This window comes from Lynx canadensis, chromosome F1 (genome assembly GCF_007474595.2).
Source record: "Lynx canadensis isolate LIC74 chromosome F1, mLynCan4.pri.v2, whole genome shotgun sequence".
Classification (NCBI taxonomy): domain Eukaryota; kingdom Metazoa; phylum Chordata; class Mammalia; order Carnivora; family Felidae; genus Lynx; species Lynx canadensis.
In genome coordinates this window covers 2,144,881-2,159,900 of record NC_044319.2, presented here as the reverse complement: position 1 = coordinate 2,159,900, position 15,020 = coordinate 2,144,881, and the positions used below count along the sequence as shown (strand labels likewise).

General features: G+C 55.5%; 1 protein-coding gene across 1 annotated transcript; it reads right to left on the bottom strand.

Moving 5' to 3' along the window:
* Positions 1-684: 684 nt before the first annotated feature.
* On the bottom strand, positions 685-14,337 carry LOC115505513 (vegetative cell wall protein gp1-like). The gene is made up of 3 exons (XM_030303152.1): positions 14,289-14,337; positions 8,213-8,912; positions 685-767 (listed from the first exon to the last, which is right to left on the bottom strand). Exons 1-3 carry the CDS (start codon positions 14,335-14,337, stop codon positions 704-706), a joined length of 813 nt encoding a protein of 270 aa, XP_030159012.1. The 3' UTR covers positions 685-703.
* Positions 14,338-15,020: the final 683 nt, after the last annotated feature.

Sequence of the window (15,020 nt, the reverse complement as noted above, 5' to 3'; positions counted from 1 at the left end):
GCATCGGCTTGGGCCTGGACTCAAAGGCTGGGGGCGGAATCACCGAGAGGACGGCTCGATCACACGCTGCTTGCTGGCTGGGACCTCAGCTGCACCTGTGGCCACGCACCTGCACGTGAACCTGCCACGGGGCTGCTGGGATTTCTCCCCGCCTGGGGCCTGGGCCCCGCGAGCAAGCGTCCTTCCCTGGAGAATAAGTATGTAAACTTTAAGTTTTTAAATTTTATTTATTTTGAGAGAGACAGAGACAGCGTGAGTGGTGGAGGGGTAGAGAGAGGGAGAGAGAGAATCCCAAGCAGGCTCCACGCCACCAGCGCAGGGCCGGATGCGGGGCTCGATCGCACAAACCATGGGATCGGGACCCGAGCGGAAATCAAGAGTCAGAAGCTTAACCGACTGAGCCACGCAGGAGCCCCTGAAATAGAACCTTAAAAAAAGAAAGAAAAAAAAAACCAAATAATTAAACTGACCTAAAAGATAAAGGGACCCGTTCGTGCATAGTTACCCTAGAGAAATGAAAATTTATATTCACGCAAAACCTGTACAGAAATGCTCACGGAAACTTCCGGAAGTCCCCGAAGCCCGGCGACGCGTGGTCAACCACAGTCAGGATCAGATGGTCCTTCTTCTGACTCAGCCTCAGAAGGTCAACTGTAGCCCAGTGCTCCGTCAGGTACGCACGTCACCTCACCACGGGGGCATCTCATCGTCTCACATCGTCACAAGATTTGGGGGGGGGGGGGGCGAGCACAGGACAGTAGGATATTCTGAAAGCAAGAGAGAGAGAGAAAGAGAAACCGTTTGCACATACCTGTTATTACAATACATTGTAATAATCGTTCTGTTTGATCATTAGTTACTGTTGTTCACCCCTCGCTGTGCTTAGTTTAGAAATTAAACCTCCTCGGAGGTGTGTGTGTACCAGTCTGGGTGGGGCTCAGAACCAGCTGCGGTCTCAGGCGTCCCCTGGGGGTCTTGGCAGGCGTGCCCCAAGGATAAGGGGCGGGAGACGGCTGTCTGCAAATTCAAAAACCGAAATGCAGTTGTGCTTCCCAACAAGTGATGCTAGAACAGCTGGACATCCGCATGCAAAAAAGGGGACGCGAGACACAGACCTTCCAGCCTTCACCAAAGCGAACTCTCACGGGATCCCAGGCCGAAATGTACAATGTGGAACTAAAATTCCCAGAAGTTACCCTTAGGAGCATGTCTAGCTGACCTTGGGTCTGGGGACGGCTTTTTATTTTATTTTTTATTATTTTTAAATGTTTTTAATGTTTTTTTTTTTTTTAATTTATTTTTGAGAGCGAGAGACAGAGTGTGAGTGGGGGAGGGGCCGAGAGAGAGGGAGACACAGAATCTGAAGGAGGCTCCGGGCTCCCAGCTGTCCTCACAGAGCCCGACATGAGGCTCGAACCCACGAACTGGGGGATCACGACCTGAGCCGAAGTCTGTCGCTTAACCGACCAGCCAGCCGGGCGCCCCTGGTGACGACTTTTTAGCTGCAGCATCCAAGACGTGACCCGTGAAAGAAACAATCGAGAAGCCGGACTTCATTAAAATTAAAACCTTCTGCTCTGGGACAGAGATGCTATCAAGTGAACGGGAAGAGAAACCCCAGATGGGGAGAAAATATTTGCAAAAAAGACGCATCTGATGACATTAAAAGAAAAAAAAAATCAATGCTTCCTAGTATAAATGCTCTGGAATTTAGCAGAGAGACTATAATTTGGGAATACGATCTGGTGGAACGTCCTCATAATCATGTGCCGCGTATTCCTACCTAATAATTACTTCTCTATTTCTCGACTGGAGGTCTTTCAATAAATAAGAATTTATCGAGGGGCGCCTGGGTGGCTCAGTCGGTTAAGTGTCTGACTTTGGCTCAGGTCATAATCTCGGAGTTCGGGAGTTCGAGGTTCGAGCCCCGCGTCGGGCTCTGCGCTGATCTCTGCTTGGGAGCCTGTCTCTCCCTCTCTCTCTGCCCCTCCCCCCCTCTCAAAATACATAAATATTAAAAAAAACAACGATGGTGGGCCCGTAGCACGTACAGCCCAAGCACGAACCCTAAACTGCGGCCTTCGGGCGATTGCGATGTGTCAGCACAGGGTCACTGACTGTAGCAAATGTCCCACTCTGGTTGGGGGGGGGGTTGACAGTGGGCTGAACTATGCAGTAAACGACCGAGGCCGTGCCTGTGTGGGGCAGGGCGGCTGTAGGGGAACCCTTCGTACATTTTGCTTAATTTTGCCGGGAGCCTAAAACTACTCAAAAATGTAAAGCCTAGGGGCGCCTGGGTGGGTAAGACGGTTAAGCGTCTCAGTTCAGGTCTTGATCTCAGGGTCCTGAGTTCAAGCCCTGCTCTGGGCTTTGTGCTGAGCAGTGAAACCAACTTTAGACAGATAGATAGGTGACTGATAGATGATAGATAGATGATAGAGAAATGAAAACAAAGCCTATTGGGGTACCTGGCTGGCTCAACGAGTGGGGGATGAGACTCCTGATTTCGGGGTCACGAGTTCGAGCCCCATGTTGGGTGCAGAGCTTACGTAAAAATGAGTAAGTAAGAAAGCCCGTTGAAAACAACGAAAAAATAAATAATTAGATAAAAAAACATCGTGGCAGTGTATTAACTTAATAACTGAGCAGTGCAGAGGTGGAGAGGGCTTCCGGAGGTTTCTGACGTCACCAGGGCCCTGGCTACTTCTCTCTGCCCCTCTCTCATTCTTCGCGCTTCTGTTAGCTTGCTTCCCACGCCGACGTCCCTCGCGCGGAGCAGGGCTCACTTCTGTACGCAAGGGCATCCTGATGGAGAAAGAATGTTTTTACCCTAACATTTTATTTATTTTTTTAACGTTTATTCATTTTGAGAGAGAGAGCACGGGCAGGGGAGGGGCAGAGAGAGAATCCTAAGCAGGCTCTGCACTGTCAGTGTGGAGCCTGACGTGGGGCTCGAACCTACAAAACCGTGAGATCGTGACCTGAGCTGAAACCAAGAGTCAGATGCTCAACCGACTGAGCCCCCCACCCCGGGCGCCCCAAGTCCTGGAATTCTTATGGGACGTGTTTAGTTTAAATGCCTCCTCGTGACCCGTTTCCTTGGTTGAGAGACGACAACGTGCCCCCGGCTTCACCTGCGGTCACTTAGAGACAGCTTCAGGCTGGGTTTGATTTAGGGGCGCAGCTCCCCCTTTTGGGGCCTGGTTTGTTGCTGTTGCTGTTTTCTGCCTCGAATCTGGTTTCGACACTCGTAACTTTCCTCCGAAAGCTGGCTCCCTCTCGTGGTCACGGCGAAGTCGTCAGCGCCTCTTCTTTGGCCGTGGGGTGGGGGGCTGCGTACGTGTGGGGGGGCACCTGTGGAATCTGTCTCCAAAGAGGGAGAAATCCTCATTGTTTTCTCAGAAGGTCCCATCGGGGGCGCCTGGCTGGCCGGGTGGGTGGAGCGTGCGACTCTTGGTCTCCGGGTTGTGAGTTCGAGCCCCACACTGCGCGTGGAGATTACTTAAAAATAAAATCTGAAATGCAAAAGTTCCCATCATATATCCTCTCCACTGTCATCGGCTCCAAATGAGTCACACAGGCCCCTGCCCCGAGCCCGAGACTGTGCCGACGTGGGGACTGTGTGGGCAACGTTGGCCCCGAACCTCGATGTCCACCTCCAGAGCCTGGACACAAGGCAGCTTTCTGCTGGGGGCGAGGGGACAATGGGTCCTGAGGGAGTGACCCCACGGTCACCTAAAGAAGGCCACCGGGAAGGGTCTCCCACACCTACTGCCGTGTAAGAAACCCCCCAAACTTGGTGGCACAAAACAACCATTTGTCTTGAAGGCAGACGGTTCCTGCGGGGCGGGAGTTTTCAAAAAGAAAAAAACAAACCCACAGTTTGAGTTTGAGCCCCGCGGCGGGCTCTGTGCTGATGGCTCAGAGTCTGGAGCCTGCTTCGGATTCTTTGTCTCCTTCTCTGTCCCTCCCCTGCTCACGCTCTGTCTCTGTCTCTCTCAAAAATAAATAAACATTAAATTAAAAAAGAATTTTTTTAGAACAAACCCACAGTGAGGCCGCTTGTTTTTACCCCAAGATGGCTGGGGCTCCGGGCTGGGGGTGACCTGGGTCCCGTAAGCCTCCGTCGCTTACGCCTGGTCCCAGAAGAGGGCTCTCCTGGGGCCCGGTCACTTCAGGGGCGTCAGATTGCCTACCCGGTGCCTCGGGCTCTCACAAGGTGCACCTTGCGTCACTGTCCGTGGCACAGAGTCACTTCCGCGGCTTTCCGCTGACTACAGGGGAGCCGTGGGTCCATCCAGGTTCAGGGGGATGGTAACTAGACCCCCCCCTCCCCCGATGTGGGACTGGCATTAGTTCTAGAAGAACCCAGGGTGGCCCATCTGCCGTAACAGCCGAAATCAAATTTCTGCCCACCTTGGTGGCCAAGGGCCCAGAGTCAGATTTCAGCTGCTTCCAAGAAACAAGAACTGAAAAGTGCGGTCAAACAGCTGTGCCCGTCCTGCCCCCCCTCGCCCCTGCGAGCGTGTCCCCAGGGGGGACTGCAGGGCCCTGGGTATTTCAGGGAGCGTTCAGATGGAAAGTTCTTATTTTCAATCAAGTATTTGTTTTACACACAAGGAGAAATACAATCAGTCCATCCCAGACACCACTGCTAAGCGTGAGCTTGCGATCATGCAGGTAAAAAATTGGGGGTCGTTGTAAAGAAATACAGGAGGCGAGAGTTTCGAGTGAGGACCGGAGCAAGCGAGAAGGTTCTGCGGCCAGGGCAGGGGACGGGGCAAGGTCCTCTTCTGTTTGGACCAGGTGATGTAGCAGATCCGATAATCCTCGGGCCTGGGGGCGCCTTGGGGAGGGGTGGGGTGGGGAGGCTCAGTCGGTTGAGCATCCGACTCTCGATCTCGGCTCAGGTCATGATCTCACAGTTCATGGGTTCGAGTCTCACATCAGGCTCTGTGCTGACGGCGCAGAGCCTGCCTGGGTTTCTCTCTGTCTCTCCTTCAAAATAAATAAACTTAAGAAAAGAAAAGAAAAGAAAAGAAAAGAAAAGGAAAATTCCTGTAATCAGCTGAGAGGGAAAGAATTCGGGTGTAGTTTACGGATGGTTCCGCAGGAATGGGCAGCAAGGGGACAGCGGCAGCCCTCCAGCCCTCGTCCGGGGAAGCCCTGGCGGACGGCGGTGACGGGGATCCTGCCCCGGGGACAGCGCTCCGAGGCACATTTGTCTGGACTGAGAGACGGCCAGAAGTGTGGATCCGCACAGGTCCGCTGGGGGGGGAGGGGAAGGAGGGACTATGGTGGGCACTGGTGACAAGGAGGCCGGGGGAAGGACCCGACGGGTCTCTCCAAACGCACAAGGCATGTCAGGGTACCTGTGTCCCACGCGACTGCCCCCTGGAGGGTATCCACTGCCGAAGAGGCTCCTGACGGGTGAGGAAACTCGTCCTCTGGGCATCAGCGTCTTGTCCCAGGGACGAGGCAACCGAGCGGCTGTGGTGGCAGGTGTGGGGCTCTGCGTGGCCTCCCCTCCCCAGTGCCGACGGGGCCACCTGCTGTCCCTGTGCCAGCGGCAGAGACCGACCACGCGGGGCCCGGCCGGCCTCCTAGCAGCAGGCTGATGACGCCGGTCCCTTCCCCTCGTGGAAGGGGCAGAGATTTGTCCCCCGCGGATTCTACCCAGATCCTGGACACGGAACTGCCCTTCCCGCCCGGAAGGGGTCCCCCGGCACCACCACGCACGGGCCTGCCTCGCTCATGCCCTAACCTTCCACGCGACACTGCTTCCGATCAAGGAAGTCGCATCACATCCGAAGCGCAGCAGCAAAGGGGCCGATGTCCCTGGAATTAACTGGTTTAACCACCCACTCATCACTCAGAAGCAACTGGCCTGATAGACTGACCCAGTTGCGGGGCCTGTGGGGAGACACCACTTTGAAGGGTTCCAACGGAGGCTGTGGAAGGGTTCCTGGCTTCCGGGGTCCAGCGGAGGCTCTGAATCACAGCCCGCTGTGTCGTGCTGTCCCTCCCGCGGCCACAAAACTCGGGCCTGGGCAGGAGGGGGCGGGAGAGCCCCGGGCACCCCACGCCTGGTCCCGAGACAGAAGCCACCGCAAGTGTCACAACGGACATTTATTTTAAAGGAGTCTTGGGATGCCTGGGGGCGCTCCGTGGGTTAAGCGTCCGACTTGGGCTCAGGTCACGATCTCGCGGTCCGTGGGTTCGAGCCCCGCGTCGGGCTCTGGGCTGACGGCTCGGAGCCTGGAGCTTGCTTGGGATTCTGGGTCTCCCTCTCTCTCTGCCCCTCCCCCGTTCATGCTCTGTCTCTCTCTGTCTCAAAAATAAATAAACATTAAAAAATTAAAAAAAAAAAAAAACCACAGGAGTGTTAAGCACGTAAGAAAAACTCGTTAGCTAGTAACCGAAAGGTAAGGAGAAAACCGTGAGGCCTCATGAAGGCAGCAACTGCTGGAAAAGGCCAGCCTCCCAGGGCTGCAGGAATTAGGAGAAATGTGGAAACTTCTCACACAGGGACCTCCGAGAGGGCGCTGCTCTGTGGGCGCTGAGCCTCGGCTGGGGGGTGGGCTCCTGAAAGGGGCCCCGTCCACGCGGGGCTAATGTCTCTGGGGATGCGGCCGTGTGACGAGGAGGCCAGACAGACCACGAACCGGGCTGAACACTTCAGACTGGGGGTGGCATGCCCAGGACCTGGAGGCCCAAGAAGGAACACGGGAGGCCCACGGGGGAGGAGTCCCTTGGCCTCCTGCCCAGTGCTCCCAGTGGAGCCTGATGGGGCAGCAGGAAAGCAGGAGGTTCGGACCCGGGCCGGGGCAGAGACGCCCAGGTACGGTCCCCATCGGTCCAGCCGGAAAGCCACCGCTCACCGGACCTGAGAGTGGGTCCGTGTCCGTCCTTAGCGGCCTCACAAAACCTACCGAGCATTTCACACCTTTCCTAGGTGCCGTATCTGGAGTCATTCTCCCGCCAGAATTGAAGGCGGTCAAGATTGCTTTGCAATTCTGACTCTGCCCCTTAATGGCTGTGTGATTGGGGCCTGTCATCTCACCGGCCGGCAGCTTCAGTGTCCCTGTCTCTGAAACAGGGGGGACAACGCTTATTTCCGGGGGGGGAGGGTGGCTGTGAGGGCAGCGTGAAAGCTTAGCACGGTGCTTGGCTCGTGGTGGAGAAGATATTCAAGAACATCTCTGTTCACCCCGAATACGAGGCCAAATCTCCCCCTGAAAGGGGTTTGTCAACCATTTTCAACATTAGGTTCCTGGGTCCCCGGAAATCTGGGTCTCAGCCATTGTTCTTTACTCCCCCAGAGTGGGAAATACTTCCTTGGTGCCCCCCCTGCCCCCTGCCCCTGCAGAGGGGAAGGGAGGGAGGCTCTGGGGAGATCCTGGGCTGAGATCCCCAAAGGGAGGAAGCACCTTCTGGCTGGATGTGCCCTCTCCTTGGAAAAATAGCTTGATTCTGTCGGTTGGGCGGGCGGGGAGGGAGTCTCTGATGTACAAAATGGTCCTGTTAAGACCTCTGGGCAAGGCTGCCTTGCAGGTGATGCTTGTGCTGGGGTCCCTTCCTCCGGCCTCCCCACGCCCTCTCCCCAGACAATGGGAGCTGAGCCTGTAAGGCGCCCTTGCCCTTGCCCTTGGGAGTTTCCACCGTGGGACTGCGGAAGGCCACCTATATACCCGTCCACTTTCCCTGTCCCCAAGACTTGGCTTCTCCAGGACTTGGGATTCCCTCCTCCCCAGGGGCAGCTCCGCAGGCCTTGGGGTGACCTCCTAACCGACCTCTTTGCCGCAACTCCGCAAGCCTGGTTCCTAAGTGAAATCTGATCCTGAGCCCGAGCGCGGCCGGGTGTCTCTCTCTGGTCCTGACCCGTGTAAGCCCTGCTCACCGTCGGGGCGGTCGGGAATGACACCCTGGCCAAGCGCTCAGTCCCAGCCCCTTCCCTCCCGCGTGTCCCCGTAGGACGAGCCTTCTCCCGACCGGGGACCTGGGGGCCGCCGGGTCATCCTCTGTCCCAGCTCCTAGCAGAGGCCGAGCCCGAGGCCGCGGCCCCGCGAATGACGAAGCCGAACCCGGAGCAAGGGAGCCGGCGGGTAGGGGGAGGCTGGGGGCGGCGGCTGCCCCGGGGTTGCCCCCAGCCCCGCCGGGGGACGCGGCTGCTGGGGGCTCCTCCGCCGCCGAAGAGACCATTCTCTCCCACCTGCTCGGGACGCGGCGAGCACTAAGCAGCTTTGTCTTCCGAGGGGCCGCGTGCCGGGCGCCCTCGGCAGGAGGCGCGGCATTCTCAGGGCCGCGGCTGCAGCTCGCGGGCCGGGGTCCCGAACCTGTGGCCGGAGGGGCTGCGGGGACAGCGAGCCCGCGTCCAGCTCCGGGCGGCCGAGGCCCACGGTCGCGGGGGAGACTCGCGCGCGGCGCGCTGCAGGGCGGAGCGCTAGGCGGGCGCGCAGCGGCCGGGACTCGGAGAGGCGTGACCAGGGGCGTGGCCTGGGACCCGGCGGGAGCGCGGGGGCGTGGCCTCGGAGGGCGTGGTCTGAGAGGGCGCGGCGAGACTCTCCAGGGGCGTGGTCTCGGGAGCTGCGCTTGGGAGGGGCGTGGCCCGAGGACGCCCCGGAAGCCGGAGGGCGTGGTCAGGGAGGGCGCGGCGGGATCCCGAGGGGCGTGGACCCCGAGGGGCGTGGTCTGGGGACGGCCGCCGCCGCCCGCGGAGTGCGGGGGAGAGGCGAGGGGGCCTGGAGGAAGGCGGGGGCTGGCCCGCTCTGCTAGCTCGGTGGGGAGGTCTCCCGGACGCCTGAGGGAGGGGAAGAGGGGGGAGGGGAGACCACAGGGGAGGGGAGGAGAGAGCAGGGGAGATGAAAGCAGGGGAGGCGGCCAGGGAGTGGAGGGGCGGCCGCAGGGGAGGGCTGGGGAGCAGAGGGGAGGGCAGGGCAGGGAAGGGAAGGAGAGGGGAGGGCAGGAGAGGGAAGTCCGAAGGGGAGGAGAGGGGAGGAGAGGAGAGGGAAGTCCGCGGGAGAGGGGAGGAAAGAGGAAGGCGGGGGAGGGGGGGGGGGCAGAGCAGGGGAGCGGAGGCCGCAAGCAGAGGTCGGGAGACGGTTGCAGAAGCGCTCAGACGGGGAAGAGCCCCCGGTGCGCCCTGCGAACGTGGGGGCGATGTGCGGGGCTGGAGGGCGTGGAGGGCCGGCGTCCCCGAGCGGAGGTGGACGGGACCCCGGGGACCCCGGCTGCGCGGAGCCCTTGTCGCGCGTCCTGTCGTGTCGTGTACGCACCCCGCACGGCCGCCCTCCGCTTCGGGCCCCGCCAGCACCCTCTCCACGATCTCATCCGCTCACGACGCAAACCCAAAGAGGTGCCGTCCGGAACCCCAGGGTTCTTGTACCACGTGTCTTTTACGTCTTAAAAATGCTCGGTCCTGGGCGCCCGGCTGGATCGGTGGGTGGAGCGTGGGAGTCCTGATCTCCCGGTGGGGTGGTGAGTTCGCGCCCCGCCTTGCGGGTGGAGATTCCTCAAAAGAAAGAAAGAAACTTAAAAAAAAAAAAAAAAAAAAGAGGCTCACTCCTAATAAGCCCCATGAAATCCCCTCGTGCCTGTCCCCGTGGTCCCTGTGTTTCAGACTGGTAAACTGAGGCTGGTGGAGGTTACGTGTCCCGCCCGCGGGTATGGGCTAGGCCGCCTGCAGGTGCCGCAGTGCACGCGTTGCTGACAGCAAAAGGATGCCACCTGGGGGTCCAGACACGACGGCTCCCGCGAAGCGGAACCAGGGACGCGACGGAGACGCGGACCGGGCGGGGCTGGGGAGGTGGGGACGCTCTGAGCCCGGGTTCTGCCATCTCTGCGGCGCACACGGTGGCGCTCGGCCCCGAACGTCCCCGGGAGAGCCAGGCGCGGTTAGGGCGAGCAGGTGTTCGGCGCTCCGTACGTCCTTCCCGCCGCTGTGACAAGTTGGGCGGCGGCGTCTGAGGCCTTGCTCCTGAGCGAGTGGTTGCCCTGTCCCAAGGTCCCCCTGGGGCTGGGGCGGTGAGCCGCCCGGCGGGCGTGTCCAGGCCTTTCCAGGCCCGGGCCTGTAATATGTGTGTGTAATACGGCCATCTCCACGCACGTACCTACAGAGGTTCTGGGGTGCCTTTGTTGTTAAACTCCTAGAAAGAAACCTACTACCCGCAGTGTGCTTGTTCTGTGTCACTGTAGAGCTTGGACCTTTTCCCACGTCAGCATCTATAGGTTTCTCTGCCTCGTTCTGTGTAATGGCTACACGGTACTTCTTAGTATCACTCCATAAAATTTTATTTAGCCATTTCTCCACTGATAGACATTTGGGTTGTTCAGATGTCTCGGTTATACAAAACAGTGCTGCCATTTGTAGGTTTATTGTGGAGATGTTGGGGAGGCGTATTAAAACATGTGAAGAGGGGCGCCTGGGTGGCTCAGTGGGTTAAACATCCGACTTCGGCTCAGGTCACGATCTCACTGGTTGCTGAGTTCGAGCCCCGCGTCGGGCTCTGTGCTGACGGCGGGAGCCTGGAGCCTGCTTCAGATTGTGTCTCCCTCTCTGCTCCTCCCCCACTCATGCTCTGTCTCTGTCTCTCAAAAATAAATAAACATTAAAAGAAGTAAAAAAACAAAACAAAACAAAACATGTATGGACACATGCTCTCTTGTGAATAGTGCAATTCTCTTTTGCTTTAAAAACTCGACGGGTCACCTTTAGCCAAGTTTTCTTCTTCTTCTTCCTCTTTTAAGATTTTATTTTATTTTGAGTAATCTCTACACCCAAGGTGGGGCTCGAACCTACAACCCCAAGATCAAGAGTTGCACACTCCACGGATGGAGCCAGCCGCGCGCCCCTCTTATCCAAGTTTTTAACACTATTATATATTGCATTCCCACACAGTCTGGGTTCTGTTTCTTGACTCTTTAGTTCCATTGATCTATTTGCTTACCTTCTGCAGGTATTAGTTTTACATCTTATACCTTTATAATATACTTTAACGTTTGTTTCAAGGAAGTTTCCAAAACTTCTTTTTTTTTCTTCAATTTTTTTTGTCTTTATTTGAGAGAGAGACAGAGTGTGAGCAGGGGAGGGGCAGAGAGAGAGGGAGGCCCAGAATCCGAAGCAGGCTCCAGGCTCCGATTTGTCAGTGCAGAGCCCGACGCGGGGCTCGAACTCACGGACTGTGAGATCATGACCTGAGCCGAAGTCGATGCTTAACCGACAGAGCCACCCGGGCGCCCCTAAAGTTTCTTAATTCTTGCATGCATATTTTCTCTCCCGGATGAACTCAGAATTAGCGCCAAGTTCCATTAAAAATCTTGTTAGAAATTTTGTTGAGATTGTCTCAGTGTGGAAGAATCTAAAATCTTTACAGTATTGAGCATTTCCATCAAGGAACATACATCTTTCTTGATTTAGTCAGATCTTTTCTATGGTCTTCAAAAAAGATTTTTTAAAAATAATTCTCACACACTTCCTAAGCTTATTTTTTGGTGTGTTATAGAGAAGTGGACATTGTAGATAGAATTTTTTACATTACAGTTTTTATGTTGATCTTATAACCAACAATTAGTTTCATTATAAGTTTGTAACTAGTTATTGGTAATGTATAGAAATTCTGTTGACCTTTGTATATTTTATAGCCTGCTATCTTACTGAGATCTCATTAAAACCAATAATTTTGTGGGCCACCTGGGTGGCTCAGGCGGTTAAGCGTCCAGTCCAACTTTGGCTCAGGTCATGATCTCGTGGTTTGTGAGTCCGAGCCCCGTGCCGGGCTCCTTGCTGACAGCTCAGAGCCTGGAGCCTGTTTCGGATTCTGGGTCTCCCTCTCTCTCTCTGCTCCTCCCCTGCTCATGCTCTGTTTCTTTCTCTGTCTCTCCAAAATAAACAAACATTAAACTCTTTTTTTTTAAACCCAATAATTTTGTAATTGAAACTCTTAGGCTTTCAGGGTAAGTATTATTTGTTAAAGATTTTTTTTTTCAACGTTTATTTATTTTTGGGACAGAGAGAGACAGAGCATGAACGGGGGAGGGGCAGAGAGAGAGGGAGACACAGAATCGGAAACAGGCTCCAGGCTCTGAGCCGTCAGCCCAGAGCCCGACGCGGGGCTCGAACCCACGGACCGCGAGATCGTGACCTGGCCGAAGTCGGACGCTTAACCGACTGCGCCACCCAGGCGCCCCAAGTATTATTTGTTAATAACAATTTTAGGGGCGCCTGGGTGGCTCAGTCGGTTAAGCGGCCGACTTTGGCTCAGGTCACGATCTCGCGGTCCGTGAGTTCGAGCCCCACGTCGGGCTCTGTGCTGACGGCTCAGAGCCTGGAGCCGGTTTCAGATTCTGTGTCTCCCTCTCTCTCTGACCCTCCCCCGTTCATGCTCTGTCTCTGTCTCAAAAATAAATGTTAAAAAAAAAACGGAAAAAAAATAACAATTTTATAACAAAACTAGCAGTGAATATTTATTGAGCATTTACTACGTGCCGGAAAGAGTTCCAAGCACTTGCCATGTTTTGATTCATACAATCCTCACAACCCCAACAACACATAGAAGAGACTCAGTAGCAAACAATCATTCTATTTCTCTTATCTTACAGGGAGAAAAACACCAACCAACCCGCGGTCCTGTTTTCTCTTTAGCTACTTTCCATCTCCCTGCATTTTAAGCAAAACTTCTGGAGTTCCCTATTCTTGCTGATTCCAATTCCTTTCCTCCGATTCTCTTTTTATTTATTTCTTCAAGTCAGCTCTAAGCCCACTCAACGTGGGGCTCGAACTCACCACCCCGAGATCGAGAGCCGTGCGTTCCATCCAGCCGGCCCGGCGCCTGCGAGTGCAATTATTTTGACTGAAGCCCCGGTCTCTTCTTGAATCCACTCCCATCGGGTCTCGCGCCCTCTATTTCACCGAGACTGTTTTCGTCAAGATCACGATCACCTCCGTGTTGCCAATCTCCAGCGGACAACTCTCAGTTCGAGCCCCGCGTCGGGCTCTGTGCTGACGGCTGGGAGCCTGGAGCCTGCTTCGGATCCCGTGTCTCCCTCTCTCTCTGCCCCTCCCCTGCTCGTGCTCTGTCTCTCTCTCTCTCTCTCTCTCTCTCAAAGATAAAATGGCTCTCCTTTCCTTCAGGCAGGTCTTTTTTTTTTTTTTTTTAATGTTTATTTATTTTGAGAGACACAGCAGGGGAGGAGCAGAGAGAAGGAGAGAGAACCCAGGGCCTGATGCAAGGGCTCGAACCCACGAACCGTGAGATCGTGACCTGAGCTGAAACTGAGAGTTGGTTGCTTAACCAACTGAGCCCCCCAGCGCCCCTACTTTATTTTTTAAATGTGTTTTACTTCTTTATCGTCTATTTCCCCCACGAGACTGTACTTTCCCCAAGAGGACTGGGGACGTTGTTTTGCTCTCTTCCGTATTCCCACCACAGCGCCTGGCGCATAGTAGGTGCTCCCTACATACTTCATGAATGAGGCATGGGAGACTGGGCAAGTTTTCCAAAGTCACACCGCTAGGAGAGTGGCTTAGAGTGGCAGTTCAGCTCCTGAGATCTTTACCAAAAAAAATTTTTTAGTAATCTCCACACCCAAGGTGGGGTTCAAACTCATGACGCTGAGATCAAGGGTCACGTGCTCTTCTGAGCCAGCCAGGCGCCCCTCCAGAGCCTGAACTCTTTTTAATTAAAAAAAATTTTTTTTAAATGTTTATTCATTTCCTGAGAGAGCGCACCAGAGTGAGTGGGGGAGGGGCAGAGAGAGAGAAGGAGACAGAATCCCAAGCAGGCTCCGCACGGTGGGCACAGAGCCTGACGTGGGGCTCGAACTCACAAACCGCGAGCTCATGACCTGAGCTGGAGTCGGACGCCTCACCGACGGAGTCACCCCGTCGCCCCCAGAGCCTGAACTCTGAACCACGAAGGCGTCCTGCAAATAATGATTTCCTTTTTCAAAAACATATTTTCTCCTTGACTAGAACTTTCCAAGAGACGTTTAATAGCGCCGAAAAGTGTTCACGACGACTTTAGGAGAATGCTTCTGGCCTAGGGTTTCGCCACTAATGTTATCGATTTGACTCCCCTTATCAATGGTGAAGGTACACCCTCCTGGTCCTGATTCGTTTAGAGCCCCACACCTAATGACATGAGGTTCAGTGGGGACCCGATCCAACAGCAGCCCGTCCGTGAAGGTCTCAGAAGTGTTAAAATCGGAAGGAAAGCGGCAACACCCCGTCCCTCTAGCGGGACTCCGGCCGATTTTCATACAGGCTTACTCTGTGCCACCCCTGGGGCTACCGTGGAAAGCTCGCGAAGCCTGGTTCTTGCAGCTCGTGTTAGCGGGCATGGCCAATAAAAAAGCGAACGAGGGCACTTCAGGTTTCGATGCATCCTCAGGCAATAAAGCCAAGGGGGTGACAAAAAGGCAGGTGGGCAGGGGTTTGGCTGCAGCCTAGTAAGCGACAGGTGGACAGACTGGAAGGCCAAGTCACATGGGGACTCATGAGCCAACGAGTTTAGGTGGTAGTCAGTGTGCGATGGAAGCCATTCGATATTTAAAAAAAATGGGGGGGGGACACCTGGGGGGCTCAGGTCGTGATCTCACGACTCATGAGTTCAAGCCCCACACCTGGCTCTGTACTGACAGCTCGGAGCCTGGAGCCTGCTTCGGAGTCTGTGTCTCCCTCTCTGTCCTTTCCCCACTCGTGCTTTCTCTCTCTCTCAAAATAAAATTAAAAAAATTAACTTTATTTATTTTGAGAGAGAGAGCACAAGGGGAGGGGGGGAGGAACGGGGCGGGGGAGAGAATCCCAAGCAGGCTCTACACTGTCAGTGCAGAGCCCGACGTGGGGCTTGAACCCACAAACCGTGAGATCATGACCTGAGCCGAAATCAAGAGTCGGATGCTCAGCCGACAGAGCCCTCCAGGCGCCCTGACCATTCGGTATTTTTTTAAGTTGGGGACGTCCTGAAATGATTGGCTTTAGCAGCATTTCTCCGGAGGCTGTGTGAAGGGCCAGGGGTGGGGGT

Excerpts from the sequence above, each read along its gene's own strand:
- LOC115505513 (XM_030303152.1), bottom strand. The coding sequence starts at position 14,337 with ATGCCCGCTAACACGAGCTGCAAGAACCAGGCTTCGCGAGCTTTCCAC. Across the intron at positions 8,913-14,288 it reads GGCTTCGCGAGCTTTCCACG|CCCTCCCCTGCGGCCGCCCC; the intron begins GTAGCCCCAGGG and ends TCTGCTCCCCAG. Across the intron at positions 768-8,212 it reads GCTCGCCGCGTCCCGAGCAG|AATATCCTACTGTCCTGTGC; the intron begins GTGGGAGAGAAT and ends TCTTGCTTTCAG.